At 29.9% G+C, this 19,958-nt stretch overlaps 1 protein-coding gene across 3 annotated transcripts; it reads right to left on the reverse strand.

The window, feature by feature from the left end:
* Nucleotides 1–2,387: 2,387 nt before the first annotated feature.
* On the reverse strand, nucleotides 2,388–10,953 carry LOC114173335 (ABC transporter G family member 22-like). 3 transcript variants are annotated; one of them, XM_085673971.1, is made up of 13 exons: nucleotides 10,797–10,897; nucleotides 10,605–10,655; nucleotides 10,149–10,521; nucleotides 6,738–6,808; nucleotides 6,528–6,599; nucleotides 5,850–6,085; nucleotides 5,395–5,550; nucleotides 5,064–5,247; nucleotides 4,157–4,465; nucleotides 3,777–4,064; nucleotides 3,354–3,638; nucleotides 3,159–3,266; nucleotides 2,388–2,979 (listed from the first exon to the last, which is right to left on the reverse strand). In XM_085673971.1, the coding sequence occupies exons 3-13, from the start codon at nucleotides 10,504–10,506 to the stop codon at nucleotides 2,758–2,760; spliced, it is 2,289 nt and encodes a 762-aa protein (XP_085530097.1). In that variant the 5' UTR covers nucleotides 10,507–10,521; nucleotides 10,605–10,655; nucleotides 10,797–10,897; the 3' UTR covers nucleotides 2,388–2,757. The 3 variants fall into 3 exon arrangements, with proteins under 3 accessions (XP_085530097.1, XP_085530095.1, XP_085530098.1); XM_085673969.1 differs by lacking the exon at nucleotides 10,605–10,655 and having other exon boundaries at nucleotides 10,797–10,953; XM_085673972.1 differs by lacking the exons at nucleotides 6,528–6,599; nucleotides 10,605–10,655 and having other exon boundaries at nucleotides 10,797–10,953.
* Between the last annotated feature and the right edge of the window lie 9,005 nt (nucleotides 10,954–19,958).

Genomic DNA, 19,958 nt, shown 5'->3' on the forward strand with positions numbered 1-19,958 from the left:
TTATAACCTTAACCCTAACTAACATTTTATCTTTCTCTTATATATTTTTTGCATTTTTCTCATTTTTTTATACTCAATGCTTCACTACTCCCATTTCAATTTTTTTTTCATCGTCTTATAATATTTTTCTTAAATATTTATGCTTTTACCAATCTCTATGTTCTTCACCTTGACAAAACAATTATTTTCGTTAAAGGTGAATACAAACCAATTTAAGCTTGTCCTTTAAATGTTGTTTTTCTTGGAAGTATACAATTTGTTTATGTTATTATTTATACGCTTGTTATATTTAATTTTGGGAAAAATATTATGTTTCAATTGTTTAAGAGGGACCTCACGATTGTGATGTTGGTGCTGGAAAAACTTTTGGGTGTAATATTTTTTACGCACCTTACAAATAGACTCTTCTTTTGCTCTTTATTAATTAATTATGAAAGTGTAAAATTTTTCCTTAAATTTTCTCCTCTTTTTTTGAAGATGATTTAAAATTCAACAAAAGTAAAGAGTATTTAAGTTCAGTTCAATTCGGTTCAGTTAGTTTCAATTTGGTTTGGTTCCATTCAATTTGATTCGGTTTGGTCCGGTTCGATCCGATTCGGTTCAGTGCGGTTAGATTTGGTTCAATGCGGTTAGGTTTGGTTCCATGCGGTTCAGTTTGGTTCAATGCAGTTCGGTTCAGTGTGATTCGTTTAGTCCGGCCTGGTTCGGATCAATGCAGTTCGGTTCTGTCTGGTCCGATTTAGATCAGTTCAATTCGTTTCGGTTCGGTTCAGTTTGGTTCAGTTCAGTGTGGTTCAGTTCGGTTCAGTGTGGTTTGATTCGGTCCGATCTGGTTTGGTTTGGTCCACTGCGGTCCGATTCGGTTTAGTGCGGTTCGGTTCGGTTCAATTCAAGTTGATTCGGTTCAGTTCAATTTAGTTCAATAAAGAATATATAATGAATTTTTAGAATAGTTGTTAAATATAAAATTAGAAAAATAAAATATGTACATAAAAGAGGTTTTTAAAACAACTGTTGAAAACAAAAGAAGTTTTTAGGCTAAAGGTTAGAAGTAAACTATTTATAAAATAATTAGTTTGTAAAATAATAATTAAGGATAAAATTGGAATAATGAAATATAACACAAAAGAGAGTATCTCTTTTTTATATAGTGTTATAGAATTTTAGAATTTTAGAATTTTAGAAAGATTTTTATATAATTTTTAAAATAGCCGTTATAAGTGACATTGTTAAAAGATAAATTTTCCTATATCAATTATGAATGAGTGTGAAAAGTTCACAATTTAATGTTGATGGTTATTTAACCAATATGAAAATACTCATAATTAACTTTAGTTGTGTTCTAATTGACGTTAAATATGTTGTCATGTATGTCTATTAATAAAATAGACCTACGAAGGAAACAAGCCTTTCAAAATATACTCTGTGTTTTTTAATATTACTAACCTTTAAAATTTTAATTTTAATCTCAAGCAAATAGTTATATAGTTTAAAATTAAATACTCTTATAGATAAACATTAATACATTTATGATATGAAAAAAAAAAACTCAGTTAGAGTTTACCAAATTTGTGTACGATTTCTTAAAAAATATAAGATTACTATTAATTTTGTATTTAGAAAATAAATTAAAGGATAAAAACTTATTACGTAATAACTAAAATTTATTAAATATAATTTAGAAAATGTGAGGGAAAAATATAAATTATAGAGTTATGACATGTTAACAAAATATTTTTAACAAAGTTTTGACAAACTTTTCTATTTAAATAAAAAAAATATTATTTTATTATTTTATTTGGATTAAAAAATAAAAAATTAATCAACTTTAATTATAACTTTAGAAATTTTGTTAAATTTGTCCAAATTTGATTTATGAAAAAGTAATCTTCCTAAATTATATCGTAACTAAAATTCGATGGATTAAATAAGTTTTTCTCTCTCTAAGATTAGTCCATACGAAGACTATTATTTGCAAAAAGAAGTTTCAAGTGTTTTTAATCTTAGTATCTAATAAATACGTTAATATCAATTAAATGTGTTATCTAATAAAAATGTTAATTCCATTAACATGTTATTCTTAAATCAGCAATGTTGAGATGTAAATATCTTAACTATCACAACTAAATTAACATTAACAAAATCAGAAGTATAAAATTCAAATCAAAAACATATTTAATCTAAAAATTTATTTGCCAGAAATTATATAAAATTTTAAGATCTTAGAATTTACACTTTGAATTTAATTGATTTTCATAAAATTAGGCTACACTACAAGGATGGGCTACACTTCATAAGAAATACACGGATCGTAATTGGTTTATGAAATCACAACTATAATGACGTGGTGAATCTATACTAAATTTTAATTGCAACACAGAAGAAACTTGATTTAGTGGGTAAATATTTATTCTGGAAACTTAACTGGTATAGTAGGTGGCATAATCAACTCAAATTCTTACACTTGCAAAAATAAAAAAGTTGCTCAATCACCTTTTAATGGTTAACTAACACAGTTTCGAGCTTGAGTTAATGAAACAGATCGAATAAGAAGAGCTGTACACCCTAAGAGTTAAATAATTTCAAAAAGCATCTTTTCTCTGAACTCTCTACATATTTATGTGCCTCTCATAACATATGCATGCTTAACATTCTAAATGAAGTAATACATGAGATTAGACCAAGTAAGTACTCCTCACATGGTAGTGCATGCGTATTTCCAACTCAGACCTGCCATATGTGCCTTCATGGATGTTCTTAATTTCCAGCTTGAAGTTTCATCCGCCGCAAGGAGAGATATGCCAAAAGACGGTAACCAAAAACCATGGCTAGCAGAGCAGCAACCTCTGTGAATCCACTGTCAAGTGTGATTCCATTTATGGTCTGTGTAATTTGGTTATATTGAACCTTAAGCAGAAGTTTATACGTATGGTAGTTGAAGGAGAGGTAGCGAATCCAAGATATGAATATGGGGACTTTCTGTAAAATTTAGAAAAGTCAGTTATTAGGAAAATTTAAATGAAGTTTCTCATATTCGTTGTTAAATGATAACATGTTTTTACAGTTCAATAATTAAAAGAGAACATGTTATGGGGCTTGTGTCATTGTGTCAGGAAACGAGGATTTTGGGTTCATTGAACTTTTTTAATTAAATTTACCTGCACAAAAAATCCTCCAGCCAGCATGAAAGTCATTACAGTTACTGAAGCCAAAGTTGTTGCCCTTTTCAAGTCCATTAGTGTAGCCCCAATTGCAAGTCCAAGTCCCTGTTTCACAACCAGTTGCAATTATAATTATGTTACCTTGGTTTGTGTTACTTGCTCAGTAGTTGAATTATAAAACACAATGCATACCTGAGCTGCTATGATGCAGAGAAAAACTGTAAGAATACTAAGGAAAAAACGCCCTGCACTGAGTCTCAAACTGGCCATGAAATAAACAACAAGGAGGAAAAAGACTGGTAACACCAGGTCTAGTAGAAGGTCACTTGTAGTTCTAGCCAAAAAATATGCACTTAGTCTGTACATATCCGTTGTTCGTTCCTTAGTCAGCATGGCCCTCTCTTGAGGAAATGTGAATATTGCAGTGAAGACAGGAAAAAATCCCCAAAACACAGCAATAAAGAAGAGAAGTCCGGCCTGCAGTGAAGAACGAAAATGTTAGCTTAGAATATGTTAATGTTTGATGTTAGAGTCTGATTATGGACTTTACTCCTTTGGCATTTCTTTATGATCCAAGAGTAGCGATTTAGGAGGTTTTCGATGGAAATAGTTTACCTGATCTTGCAAACCTTTTGGGTTGTTAGCATCTGATTGCCACCAAAGTAATCCTAAGATGACTGCAGTGGAAAGAACTTGGGTAATTCTCAACCAGCTAAAATAGTCATGCTTCCTCTCTTTGAATCCTCTTGAAAACAGTATAGAAAATTGCTCAAACCAACTTGCCCCCCACTGTCTTTTACAAGAATAAATTTTAGACTTCAGTTCTTCGTCAAGAGGGACTGGAAGCATTAACTTTGTCTTCTCTATTTCTGCCACTCGAGAATCATATGCCTCTTCCAGATACTTTGGTAAAGTTCAAATGCAATTAGATATGTGAAAATTTTGCTCACAAGTCTTTTTCCTAATTAAATGAAATCAATCAAAATTAACAATACCTCTTGTACAACTGAAACAGACGGTTTGTCATTGCAAGTATCAACTTCAGCATTTCCCATCTGCACTCTATCCTTTAACTCTGATGGTACAGAAATATCATTCACATTTCCATTTGCAAGGTCTAACAAAAACTCTGCTGGGTTCATGGTAATAAGGGGTGCACACCCTATAAACTGAAAATAGTCCATTGCTTCAGATGCTTTTCCAAAGTAAAGCAAACTCCCTTTTCCTAGAAGGATCAACTTATCAAATTTATGGAAGAGTCTGCTAGATGGTTGATGGATTGTTATCACCACGGTTTTTCCTGCCTGGTACAAAGACAATGTTTAGCTGTGATAAAGATTTGAGTGATAATGAAAATATCTAACCAGTTTTGCCCTAACATTTTACAGACTTGGAGATAGAGCATATAAGGATCCTTTAATCTAAAAAGTATTTTTTGTTTCCTTAAACATATAAAACAGTGAAAGCTATTTTATTGCTTTGAAAAAATCAGATAAAAATTTAGAATTTGTAGCTAAATATTAAATTACAGGATTAAAGTAAGAAAACAAACATTCCCCAATTGTGACTAAGCTCAGGGCGGCCTTGTCAGTTGTTACCAAAGCGTGCATCCAAGTAAATATTCCTGTGGATAAATTCAAAATGGACAAAACCACATTCTAGACATCTCGTGTCATGAGTTTAATGACCAACAGTGCCACTTACATGTACCGTCAGTGTGATGACACGAATTTAGTTTGTAAAGGGTGCTATCATCAAGATGGTCAATTAAACTCATTAGTACTACCAGGCTTAAGACCTAAATATGTAAAACTTAGAAAGCATAATTGTTTTTGAGTTATCTAAGACTTTTTCATTTGATATAATGTTTTTAAACTCGAAGGGATGAATGAGAACAAACACCTCTGCTATGTCTTGTAGCAATTGAACTATCCTTAAAGCTGTCGTAGAATCCAAACCAGAAGTTGGTTCATCAAGAAATAGAAGAGAAGGGTTGATTATGATTTCACTGCCAATACAAACCCTCTTCCTCTCTCCACCAGATACTCCTCGAACATACGAACCTCCTATCATAGTATCTTGGCACCTGTTTTCATACACCTAAATTATACTGATTGATTTTACAATTAATATAAAATATTGATCACTTACAAGGGCTCATAGTCCATATTAAATTTATCACAAGGCTATATTTTCACCATGCTTATGCTCTTTCGACGATTATGACTTTTACCTCTCTAATCCCAGCTCTTCGATGACATCTAAAGCTCGTTTTTCCTTTTGCTCTTTCGTTAGTATATTTGGCAATCTTAAGCGAGCAGCATACGTCAATGTTTCTCTAACAGTAAGGTGAGGAAACAGAACATCGTCTTGTGTCACGAATCCAATCCTGCAAAATGCATACTTAGTGTCACTGTGGTATCAACTAAGATAACATTTTTACATGGTCTAAGACAAATATAGTGTCTGTCAAAGATTAAAAAACATTCTGACTTTCTTATTTTTCAAAATTGTGTGGGCTATCACGACCACAGCTTCAATCTCATAAAAAAAAATTATCATAAAAACAACTTTGATTGTAAAAAACTCGGAATTTTCACCTACATTTATATTTGTCTCGTTAAGAATCCAATCTGTGTTTTAAGTATTCCCGGTTTCACTATTAATAGTAATTAGTAGGATTTTTACCTGCTCTTTAGAAACTTGGAATAAGGTTGATCATTGTAAGTGATAGAGCCACCAATTGTGGACTGAATTAACCTTCCTCCTAGCAGATTTAACAAAGATGTCTTTCCACTTCCTGATGGACCCATCAATGCCAACACTTCCCCAGGATTAACAGAACCAGTGATCCCCTTCAATATATCCTTTTCCTTAGTTGTAGTTATGCCTTTAATCACTACCTTGTAGGTCACGTCGGTGAACTGCAGATTTCAAAATAAGAACTTATCTAATTTAGTTGGATGCATCACAAACACAGTAAAACATTAAATAAAGCACAAAATAAGCTCAATGCACGAAGGCATTTTTTTCATCAAAAAGTTTGTCTATCTTTTCATACTCATACCCTTCTTTCTCAGCCAAACCATGTTATTAAGCCTCACATATAGCTAAAGCCTCGAAGCCAGAAAGGTTCCAATCTTGAACCTAGGTCTTTCAAGCGTTTCGAAATAAAACTAATTTGTTGATGCCCTGTAGGAGGCATCAAAAAAGAAATTCAGGAAAAGTTTAGTAACAAGTTAGCTAGTATATGCTGTTCTTGTATCTGCTGTATTACTAATCATTTATCTAGTTAACTAGAAAGAAGGGGTAGTCTTGTACATTGGCATCACATGAAATGAAACTTTGTACAAGACTGAACCTGACCATGCTATATTGATAGCCATGTAACAATGTTCTATTGGTAGCGTTGATCGCTAAATGAATCTTCACCGTTGCCTGCCCAAATACATATACAGCACTAAATCAAACTCATGCTCTGTTGAAGGTTTGAACAGTAGTACCGGCAGTGGTAGGTGCAGGCAAGGAATATTGAAGAGGAACATGCTAATTTTCTATACATAAAATGTATATTACCTTCAGATATATTGGCAGAGTATGTTCCGTCTGAAACTTAGGCTTATGAGTTCTGGCTTCAATATCCTCCGCTGCAATATACATAGTAGCACCTTTTTACACAAATCACAATGAGGGAAATAGAATGTCCTTCATGCAAGAGCACCAAGCAGTTAATTAGTAGGTAGCTTCACTTAGGGAAGTTGTGTGCAATATATTAGAAAAATGCATTTTTATGATAGGGTTTGCTTGTGAGGACAAAAATAATACTAAAGATGATTTTTAAGACCGTACGCAGGGATGCCCGAAGAAGTTTTAGAGGGATCATATCATTTGTAATACATGATTCCTAGAAATTAAGGCATACAGGACAAGTTAGACCTGACAAAGTAAGTAAAACCAACTCAAGGGCGTCGTGAAAAGAAAGTCAAGCCAAAATTTAATGCAGGGGCCCAAGAATGAGACAGTGTACTCTCCCACAAAAAAGGAAGACTGGGTCCAGGCACAACCTAGCTAGTCAACAAGTTATAAAGATGGTCATATCCCCCATTGTAGTTATAAAAGATGTGAACAAGATAGTCAACAGGTTTGGAAAAATAAATATATGGTGATTCTAATTATGTTTCAGTTTGTGGCAAAACATCAGAGTTTGACTGGAATGTAGGATTATATAATTTAAACAATTGGATACACATCATAATTATGTCTTTTGTTTAAACTAATCAGACTAATTCTGTTTCACTTTAACACAAAGAGAAACGTAGTAATTAATCAAATATATATCTGCTACGTCACTGGAGTTTAAATAATTTGAAAAAGATCTAAAATTTTGTTAAAATATAAAGAATCATGTTTTAGGCGTCAAAGTTCTGGACGAAAAATTAAGTCAATGTGAAATTAGTTGATTAAAAAACAGTGGGTCGATGCTAGAGTGTAAAATATCAATAATGCTTTTTAAACGAAGGTTACCCATTTTGAACATATTCAAGAATTTAAATTTGAGCAGTAATCATGTTCAAGCAAACGAAAGAGTACCATAATGAATCGCACGCCATGGAGAAAATACACGTACTGGGAGAATGCATGAAATGATCATTATCATAATTAATTAGAACGCCATTACTGTGTAGGTATGTGGATAGGGGGACCATTATTGGGTAGGTGCCAGTTGCTCATAAAGACAACTGCACTGCATGCCTAAAAAAAAAAAAAGACAACCAAACTATAGGACATATACCATTATTTCCGGTTTGGGGAATAACTGAGTCAACTTGTTTGAATTGGACCGCTACTGCAAATAGATTTTAGTTGGCTTGGATTAGACCCGACTAAGACAAGTCCACGTAACTGAAAATAGGTAGTCGAGTAAGACGTAACACTACCACAAGTCAAGAGAAGAGAGGTTCGTTTAACTTACGAGGGTGATATTCAATGATATTTTTACTAGGAAGCATAATCGTATTGACACCTGACACAGACACGCCAAAAAAAAAAAACTAATAATCATTATATAGGTTGAGGAAAAAATAATGTTCTGTGGATGTTAAACCGTTTAGCGATATAATATTATTATCTGTAGATTATTCTTTTACATTGCTTTCGTTTATAAATGATATAAAGTGCATATACTAACATGTGTTATATTTTTTATTTTTCTATCAATAAATGTGTAGAACCAATGTATGAAATTACAAACAATGATGTTTAAAACAGTTTCAATTTTCGACTGTATTTTAAACCCAGTTATTTCATCTTTCACTACATGATTGGTTATGTTAATCAAAATGTTAAGCTATGAGGAAAAAAGAAGACATCTTTTTACACTATATTTATTTATGATTTAGAAGGGGTAAAAAAATTATATAGCACTTATTTTTCATATAACATCTATTTATGTATTTTATTTATCATTTGTCCAAGTCAATAAAATATAGATCCTTATAGTTTAATTTTACTCTCTTTTTTATTTATTTCCTGTTTGTTTACTTATTATTCAAACAAAGTGGGAATGATTGGAAAGGAACAATATTAGCTTCATTTTGCTTCCTTCTAGTACTAATGCGGCAATGCCCGCCAAATTATGTGAATCACAAGTTCGTTTCGCTCGATGTACTTTCCTGTGACCGTTTTAACTTTGTGGCTGTTATCCACTTCATTAAGAAAAATTATGCTTTAACACAGTATAAAATAAAATATACTTTATAACCCATATTAATAATATACATTAAAATATAAAAAAAAAAACTAATTTTGATATGTTGAATTATCAAATGGAGTATAATTCTGAGAAGTGTCACAATATCATCTCTCATTAATTAATACGCTTGATATGGGCGTTAAAAAAATCCTTTTACTTCCCAAATTTTTTACGCATTGTACTCGATAGTATAAAAGGAAACACTCATATTTGGTAATATCATATATAAATCAGATTAGCTAGCTATGTTGAACGAGAACCTATTATTCTTCAACAAAAGCACGTTTGATTAATAGCATTGCATTAGAATATAATTATCATAAATCTAAAATATAATTTATATATTAAAAAAATATTTATTTATCAATGAATTTTAAAATTATAGTACACATTTATATTAAAAAAAATACTTATATGTATTATAAATTTTAGTCATAAAAAATAAATATTGATATTTGACGTTACAATACAAAAATATACTTACCCAAGCTTATTAAGTATGTTGTCAATAAAAAAAAAAAAATACTAATAGTACAACAAAATTAAATATTTGTATAAGACAATGTCAGTTTAAATTTTTTTGTTTAAATTAAAATATTAAGACTGTAAAAGAAAAGCAACACTTCTTCATTTTTGTCACCACACAAAACTTACGCTTCGTTCGGGATGCACGCACATAGCCATTTATGGAAAAGAAAAACAACGAATCACCAATGTGAACAATAATTGAGATTCTGGAGAGAAAACTGAATTAATTAGGACCTTGATTATCTTAAATTATAATTATCTCATATAGTGAAATTTAATAAAAATCTAGGATCCCATTCGTATTATCACATATATCATTCTATCATTATAATTTACATATCAATAAAGAGCATCCCAAAATATTTCTGTGGTTAAGGTAACGACAAAGAAGACAGTTTATTTTATGCATTCCTATCCGTTCGTTCTTAAAGGGACGGAAATTAAACTCAGACGAAAACGTAGCTTATCACACTCGTGAACATTTTAGAAAGGTTACATACGAATATTGATCACGAATAAGAAAAAGTGACATAATTTTAACTTAAAAGGCAATTTATTTTAAAGAAAGGAGGGAAGATTTTTAAATTCACAAAAATGATATTCCTAATTATTATTACTAGATTATATTCAAAGATAAGTGTGAATTTGTTGATGAAACTAAAAATAGAATAATGAATCAATGCTTACGAGTTTGAGAATTTACTTACGGATATCTTCGTCGCTGAAAGGTTTTGAATCGGCGATTTCATCGGGAGGGAGAGTGAAGCCAGTGAAGGAGAATGAGAGGCCCAAACTGGCGCTAGAAGCACGGCTCAGAGCCACGCCGCTGCCAACCTCATCCACATCCACCTTCAGCTGAGCGCTCCTCGCCCTCCTTATGTGCGTGTTTCTTCCTCCGCCGCCACTCGGCGAGGCCGCCGTCATCCTCTTGCTCGATTTCCTCGACAGCACTCCGCCACCCTCTGCCGACGGGGGTGATTTCACACTACTCGTCGCCACCATCTCCGCCACATCCTCCGATTTCGTTCTCGCCAAGCCGGATGAAATTGCATTTTCCATGCTCATCGCCACTGTATATATCTGTCGATTAAATTGAGAAAATAGTTAATTAAATAAACAATTACAATTATACCAAAAATACGAAGTCATGTGAACCAACATACTTATTTATCCATATATTGTACATTCTCTATGATCTGTTCATGTTGAGGAATCTGATTTAGAATAAAGAAATTTGCGAAACTGAGATATCAAAGAGGATTTCTTGTAGGAGAAGATTGTTTGACATGATAAATTGAATAATTAAAGCATGCAAGATGATAAACATGAGAAGATCGTTGCGGATTTTATCTTACCCTAATATTTTCTTTTTCTGAGAAGAAGGAGTAACGAAGAGAGTAGAATGAGAAGACACCGCGTGAGATGAAATTCGCGGGATGAGTTTATACAAATTACTGGCATAACAAGAATGTGGAGTATTCAGTCTTTTTATAACACAACAACGGCCACTTTAAGAGACGCGAAGCAAAACTACTAAAATACCCTTCTTTTTTGTCACTAATATCAGTTGGTCCAGGTCTTCTTGATACACTGAAAATGTTGATTATGGTGATTGGTGAAGAGAGTTTTGCAATGAGTTGTAATATGATCATAAAAGTTACCCTCACACAATTCCTGTTGTTACTCCATTAGCCACTTTTTGATGTTATAATAACTCCCTGTCTTTTTTTTAAAAGAGAGACAATAATAGTTAAAAGGTTAAAAATGTTTTCGTTTGAATTTATATTATTCATTAAATGTTTCCTGATTGACTTTGGAAATTTTTCTTTGGTTTAAATACTTGTTTCTTTTTATTCAATTTGAATTTTTGTCCTTTTTATTAAACACGTGTCCTTTTTACTAACACAATAAATAATTAACGTGAAATAATTAACGCGGTCAAGTATTACCAAATTAAATCAAATTTAATTTTTATATATATTTATATTAATATTTTAATTAAAATTTACATGTTTTTAATTTATAGTTAAAGTCCGTTTAAAACTACAACAAGAAAATTTAAAGAGAGAGGTACCATGATTGATTAAAATTTTAAGAGGTTAAAATTTTCATTATAATTTTAAATCAACAAAATCTTAAATCAGAAATATTTAAAAAAATATAAATTTTAATAAAAAAATTAGTATATTATTTACATAAATATTAAATTTGATATTGATTTATCATCTAAAAAAATTGAGACCAAATTAAAAAATTTTGATAAATGTAAAAATTAAATTGATTAATTTTAATACGTCCTTACATGATATTGTGTTGATTTAACATGTAGATATTTCTTTTTTAAATAAAAGAAAAATTATATAAAACAAAAAATCAGAAATTAACAAACATCATTCATTTTTTATTAATTATTTAAACGAAGTTAATAAAATAATTAAATAAAATAAAATTGATAAAAATTTGAATTAAATTAAAAAAACATTAAAACTAGATTAAATAAACTTAACGAAAATATATAGACAAAATTAGTATTTATGCATTTTTCTTTTATAACGAAAAAAGAATTAGAAGTTAAATTATGAGAAAAGGTAATGGCAAACAAGACATTCTGGAATTTAAAATGTTATCCCATGCTCAAACCACCACCTAGGTACATGTTTAATTCAAATAATAATATTCAATCAATTATCCAGAATCATAATTGATCTAATAAGGTCAAAACTATTTACAAATAATTTATAAACAACGAATTGCTAAGATAACATTTCTCTTACCACCATTTATAAAACTTCTGATCTACAGTGAAAATTTTCAAACAGGGACATCCTTCTTCAGTTGAACCGGAGAAGACTCTAAATAAAGTGTGGAGTATGCAGAAACAACAGAAAGAACAATTTCACTGCACTCGGTATATTTAGATAAAATTTTAGAAATTTAAAAAACTTCTAATCTTAAAATAATGATTTTCTTTTTCACGTTTTGTTTTGAAATTCAATGACGTACATTAGAATTCCCAGGTATCAAAACATGTTTTTAACTTTTCTTTAAGTACGGCCCTATCTCGTCTTTCATTAATTAATTCTCAAAATTCATTCTGTACTTTTTCAATCGTGTATTTATGAAAATGCGAAAAAAAATAGTATGTTATAATTTTAGGTTATAAATTATGCATAAAACAATCAAATATTAACTCTTATTACAAAAAAAAAGTGAAATTATTAAAATTGTTCTCTCAAGTCATAATCATAAAGCAGGTATTCATATTCTTTCTTTAGAGACCATTAATTATAAGATTGATTGATTGATATATTTGAAAGGTTTCAAAATGGAGTGCTCTTATTAGCGAAAACAGAGTGATATGCAAATTATAAAGTTTATTACAAATGAATTTGAATTTCACAATGGACAATTAAAAGAATGATAATGCACTGAGAACGATAATGTGAGTGAGATATTATATATTAAGGTGATAATGCTGTAATTGAATTGTACATACTATGGTGTTCATTATCGTGACATGCAGGAAAATAAACAAAAATCAAAGTTTCAATAACAATTTCAGGGACAGAACTACTTAAAGACTTGGATGCCCCCCATTTTTTACGTCAAATTTTGTTAATATGCGTTTAAATGTTAATTAATTTTATTAAGATATTTTGGTTATAAAAATAATATCATATATGCATCAGATTTTTATTTTGTCAAAATATTTTTTCATATACACAATTGTGGAGATAGTAATATATGTTTCGTATTACTTGTGAGATTCCAGTAATTTAATAAGAACACGGGGTTTAAACCAATACGTGTAAATTTAAGAAAATAAGCAAAATATCATGTTATAATTTGGATATTGTTTTTTTAAATCATAATATTGTCACGATACTTGTTTCTCTCATACTTCCCAAAATTGAAAGTAAATAATACAATATTATAACAGTTTATTACTGTTATGATCAAGTGACATTGTTGGATTGTTTTATATTTGAGGATCTATTTGACGTCAGATTTTTAAAAATAGATTTGTTTAATATTTTTTTTTTGTCAAATGGAGTCAAGTTATCGACATTATAGATGAAGTCGTCTTTCACCCAAATCAGTTTATGTTTTTTACATAGGAAAGTGAAATCGGTTGCAATGGTGACGATTTCTCATTGGAAACAGCATGGAGCACAACGACTTCAATATACCATTTAATGGAAACTGGCTGCAATAGTGACGACTTCATATCGGAAACCGTATGCTTTAATATCGACTTTGCTTTGTCCAAAAATGCTAACAAAGGCACGTGTTGCTGCAATCTACATTGCACAATTCATGTTCATAGACACGGGTTCACACACACAGAAACTTTCCTGTGTAGGGATGACTTTGCTTGGGTGGAGGACGACTTCATCTGTAATATCGTCTTCTACCGTGACAACTTGACCCAATTTTAAAAAAGAAAATTGAACGAATCCTATTTACTAATTTATGATCAAATTGACCCTGAAATACAAAAAAGTTCATTGTTAGTAACATTGTTAGCTTTGAAACAGTCATAGGTCTTCATTTCTAAACGATATTTAAACTGTCTTAAGTTTCGACTTCTAAATTATGTGAAACTATTGGATGCATCGTGAACATTCATTTCAACTCACATTTTCTTCTTTTTATTCTAAATTAGAGTATAAGATTATCAAAGGTGAGAATGGCATCATGGTGAGTAATTTGTTTGATATCGTTTAAGACATCATTGACCTTGCATTGCCGACCATGTCTGCCGTACACGTATTGAAACTGAATAGGTTTTCAACATTTCCCATGAAAATCGGAGAGTTTTGGACACGACGAGGATGTGTGTGTCGAATGGTTGGAATTTTGATGCCATGCACGTCAAGGACAAGGCTAGCGCTTTTGGTATATATTAATGAAGGTTTAACGTTACATGGGCATGCCTTATCATCACCGATGTGTGTGCTAATCAAGTACACCTAATAATGACAAATGCCACGTTGTTTCACTGAACTTCTGTTGTGTTGGAGGGTCTCTGCATAGCTTGCATCCGATCAACATTACCTGCGCCAGAGGCAATTCCAAGTTTTGGAATTTTTCATAACAAAATTTTCCGTTGTATTTAATCTCGATTTTTAAACGATGAGAAATTTATTAAGTATATCAGAATATTAAAGATAAATATCTGATCTACATATATGTCTGACAGCATTGATGTATATTTTGGCATGCTTTCGTTATCTATGACTGGAAATTTGGTGAAGAGTACACGGTTTCTACGTTGAAAAAAAAAAAGAGGTCATTCTCATGCAGTAATGGAAATTAAGATTGGTGGTGAGAATAAGGAATAGGTGTAGTGCAGAGAAAGGTGTGGACTAAAAGAGTGGCCCAAAAGGTGTTGTTTGGTGGTTACTACGATAAGGAGCTGTCCCTGTATCTTTTTTCTGTCCATGGTTGGTCGCAATCCTTTCACAACAACTCGCCACGTATCACTCCACTCCAAACACTGCTAATTAATTACCATTTCAAATTTTCTGAATGCCAACATGATTAATCAAATAAAAGTTCAAAATAAATGAACCAACTCTCAATCAAATAATGCTCCACTTCAATTATTCCGATGTGATGTAGAAAAATATCTATCTATTGTTCACTAACTTCAACGCTTCAAATTCAATCATTCATTTTGAAGATAAAGGCTTCACAAACAATATACTGCAGACGATAGTTGACCTCAATGAATACCAGCAGTGATGCATACTATACACACAAATAATATCTTAGATATAGATAGTTATTCATATTAATTGATGAAATAAAGTGCAATGAGTAACAGAAAAGCATTTTATACATATTTTTTGGAGTGGACATTTGTAAACTGCAGAGGTGATGATAAGGATGGAATTAAAAGACAGAATAAATAAGGATCGGAAGGTTGCTCTCCCTAAATCCTTTTATTTAACAGGATATTTTTGAATAATAAATTTTAATAATTTCTTTTATAATATGATGTGTTATTTTTTAAGTGATTTTTAAAATTGAAAATTAATTAAAAAATAATACTTAAAATTATAAAAGAAAGTTGTATAAATTTAATAATAAAAAATATTTTCCGTAACAGTAATTACATTACACTGCACTACTGAACACTGTTCATAAAAACTTTCTTTTCAACTGATAGGGGCGGTGCCCTTAGTGGAAGGGAATCTCACGTGACAAGGACGTGATGCTTACTTAGACACTGTGTGTAGGAATCAGGTCCAGAGCTTTAATTATTATTTTTTTTTTAATTTTACATATTAAATTATTCTTATTCTGCAATTTTTTTATCGTTCATAATCAATACTTCAAAACAAAAATATGAGTTCAGCGGTGATTATATCGCCAAGTGTATAGCCCACAATTCACTGTGGACACCTCAGAGGCATCACCGTACGACAATGACACGTGGCTTTTTGAGTGGCCCCAGTTCCTCCTTCTGTTACACGTGGACCACGGATCGTCACTGTCTTCTCTCTGTTTTTCTCCTACTTTTGGGCCTTTCTCACATTTTCTCCTTTCGGACACCCTTAAGAAGACAAGCATCATAATTTCTCAAACAATACCAAAATCAAAGATATTAATATACTTTAAATGCTTCCCGTCATTATTACACCACTTTTAATAAATTTTAAAAAGTAATTTAATCATTCAAATATCTTGAGACCCATCAGTTTACATAACATTCCAATCGCATTATATAAGTTCAATCCGGTATAAATTTATTATAGAATACAGTTCTTTGATTCAATATATTTGTTAATGAAAAGCTTTAACTCTAAATTCGAAATTGTAAGAAAAATTAAGTGATGTCGGGATTTACAATTATTTTTCCTCATTTTTAAATTTTACTTTCCTTTGGTTTAATATTTTTTATAAATAATTAGCTTTTAACTAACTATTAATTTAAGAAAATTAAAACAGATATCAATTAAAAATAATTTATTATCTAGTTAAGTCCGTCCGGAGTGACATCACAAAGATCCATTACCGTATCTGAGATATTCTTTAATTTAGAGTTTCATCATGATTTTCTCCTTAAAAGATACTTTGGATATTGAAGAAATAATCTGTATTAAACTTTTATCGAGTCTCACACTTTAAAACATACAATAACTCAATTACGGTGGTGATTGACCATAACAATGTTATCTCAAAAGACTTTGATTGAATATTGGCGTTGTTCATGGGCACCAAAACAAATTCCCTTAGTCCTTCGTTGGGGGATGAACTCTCGTTCCCTTTAGACATTGATTTGGGGCTTATCTTCCGATACACTCCAACATCACTTGGAAGTTGAGATCCCTTCATCCTTCAAACCTACGATATGTATTTTAAGGACAAAACTGTGACAATGTTCTAACTTTCAAAGAGGACAATACCTTTGATGCAGTGATCAATCCTAACGATGTCACTTGAAAGCCTCGAGATCGAAATATTAACAACGTCTGTAAGGACAAAAACTCTCTTAGTCCTCAACTTGGGGTTTGAGTACATACCTAGCCCAACAAATATACTAAAAACGGTACTCGATAAGGTTCAATTAACATTTGTGGTGAAAAGTGGTTGAATAATATTCTCACAAATATTTGTTGGAGCAATTGCTTTGTTGTATACTAACCTAATATATGGACAAATATCGATAGTTTGATTACATTATAAATATCCTTTTATACAATATATCAAAAATATACATGGTTACATAATATATTATTGTTATTGTCAAGCTATTATATCATAATTATGATAAATTTTTATCATCTTTTATTTTATAAGATATTTCATATAGCCAAGAAATCCAATAAATACAGGTTGTATTTACCCATGGAGTACAATGACATTATTGGCTCTAAAACTCTTTTACTCACTTGAAGGTCAAAGAATCTTTATTCAAGCTATTACTTGAATTTTGTCACTTGCCCAAAGATTCACGCTTTGGATTCTGGTCAGAAGAGTTTACATTATTTTTTTTTTCTTTCTCATTAAAATTTGTATACAGTGTTAATTATACATGTATTCTAGTTTAACAATTAAATATAATTTACCTTTTAAAATACTTAAGTTAAATAGGAAAAAATTGTTCTGAAATTATCTATGACTAATAAGATCTCAATATGTTTATTTTGTGACAGGATCAATTATCTTTTAAGAGCCTGAAACGTCATATTAAAAATGACTTAAGTTGATCGAAATTTAGACTTAAAGATTTAAATTTAGGCTTAAATATACATTTGGTCCCTATTTTTGTTGATTTTATTCAATTTGGTCCCTATTTTCGTTTTATGTTCAATTAGGTCCTCATTTTCGTCAAATTGTGGTCAATTTGGTCCTTTTCACTAACGGTGTTTAAATAGTTAACGTTTTTGAACAGTAGATGCCACGTGTCAGCTCCTGGTTTTTTTGATTTTTTTTAATTTGTTTTAATTTTTTTTTAATTTCAAAAAAATGGTCCACGTGTCAAGTCACAATTGTGCCACGTGTCAATGCTAGTGCCACGTGTCAGTTTGTGGTAGTATTTTTTTTTTGTTCAATTTAGTCCCTATATTCGTGATTTTTGTTCAATTTAGTCCCTATATTCGTTATTTTTGTTCAATTTAGTCTGACACTAAATTTAATATCTTTTATACAAATTATATTAATATCTTTTGTAAAACTGATCTTTAAATTTATTATTTTTTAAATTCAATTATAAATTATTAAATTTAATTATAAATTGAATAAATTCTTATATTTAATTTCTAAATAGAATATAATTATTTAAAATATTATGAAAATATAATTATTATTTTTTTTTTCTAATATTTATATTCTAAAATATTTTTAAAATTGATATATAAAAATATTTTAAATATTCAAAATATTTTAGAAAAATAAACTAATATTTGTAAAATTGACATTTACATATAAAATATTTTAGATTTTAATATCTAAAATGCAATAAAAATATTAAATATTTTAAATTTAAATATAAATTTTACAAATGTTAATATATATTTTTAAAATTTTAATAATATTTAAATAATTATATTTTAATAATATTTAAATAATTATATTCTATTAAACAATTGAATCTAAGAATTATATTCAATTAATAATTAAATATTATAATTTATAATTAAATTTAAAAAATAAGTAATAATAATGTCAATTTTAAAAATTAAATGGTTCTATTTTCACAAAATTTGGGACTAAATTAAACAAAAATAACAAATATAGGTACTGAATTGAACAAAAATAACGAATATAGGGACTAAATTGAACAAAAAAAAAATAATACTATCAGAAACTGACACGTGGCCCTAGCATTGACACGTGGCACAATTGTGACTTGACACGTGGACACTTTTTTTGAAATAAAAAAATTAAAAAAAATTAAAAAAAAAAATTAAAAAAATTAAAAAAACCAGGAGCTGACACGTGGCATGTACTGTTCAAAAATGTTAACTATTTAAACACCGTTAGTGAAAAGGACCAAATTGACCACAATTTGACGAAAATGAGGATCTAATTGAACATAAAACGAAAATAGGGACCAAATTGAATAAAATCAACAAAAATAGGGACCAAATGTATATTTAAGCCTTAAATTTATAATGACTAATCATTAATGCAACGTGTAGAGCTTTCAAAGTGAGCCAATATGCTCACACGGGTTGGGTAACCACGCGTCGAGATAAAAAGATAAAAAAAATAGTCAGCTGAACCCGACTCACTTCTTGATGAGCAAAAAATTTTGCAACTTGGCCCAACCCACCATAGGTTTATGGGTTGACTCACTTACGAATATTTTTGTTTTTTGCAAATTATTTTATATGTTTATTGCATTATAACGAGAATGATTTGTCTAAATTTATTTTTTGTAGTAGTAGAATAAAAAGTGTCAATTTAATTATCAAAATATTATTATAAAGATAGTACTTAAAGATTAAAGTATCAACTTATATAACTTGACAAACAAATAAATTAAAATTCAAAGTATTTAAATATTATTGAGCAACATTATAATATTTAAAAATATCAAATTGCTAACCAATATAATTAGAAGTAGTAAATAGATTTTTTTTTAATTGTAAAAGAAATTTATAGTATTTTTGTTGGTGGGTTGTTGGTCAAACTCATTTTAACATCTCTAGCTGCATTTGGAATTAGAAAAAGTTTTTTATTTATACACACACACACACACACACATATATATATATATATATATATATATTATTATTTGTAAATTGTTGTGATGATATCTTTAGTTGACGTATGACTCTCACATTTGACATATATACAATGATGAATCTTCGATAAATATTTTAGGGGTACCAAATTTGTCACATTGAAGTATGAAATTTTTTGGAGATGTCAAATATAAAAAATATACAATTTTTGTTAAAACAAAATTAAATTACATATTAATTTATATAAATATAAAATATTTTTGTCATAAGTGTTTACATTATATTTTTTTTCTTTCTCATTAAAATTTTTATACA

Source organism: Vigna unguiculata, chromosome 1 (genome assembly GCF_037176805.1).
Source record: "Vigna unguiculata cultivar grain cowpea cultivar isolate G323 ecotype 2 chromosome 1, ASM3717680v1, whole genome shotgun sequence".
Classification (NCBI taxonomy): Eukaryota; Viridiplantae; Streptophyta; class Magnoliopsida; order Fabales; family Fabaceae; genus Vigna; species Vigna unguiculata.

Bases quoted from the DNA above. Each gene is read 5' to 3' on its own strand.
- LOC114173335 (XM_085673969.1), bottom strand. From the start codon at position 10,506: ATGAGCATGGAAAATGCAATTTCATCCGGCTTGGCGAGAACGAAATCG. The intron at 4,065-4,156 runs GTATTGTTAATT...ACTTTACCAAAG, and splicing joins CTGTTTCAGTTGTACAAGAG to TATCTGGAAGAGGCATATGA. The intron at 3,639-3,776 runs GTAAACTATTTC...TCTTCACTGCAG, and splicing joins CAAAAGGTTTGCAAGATCAG to GCCGGACTTCTCTTCTTTAT.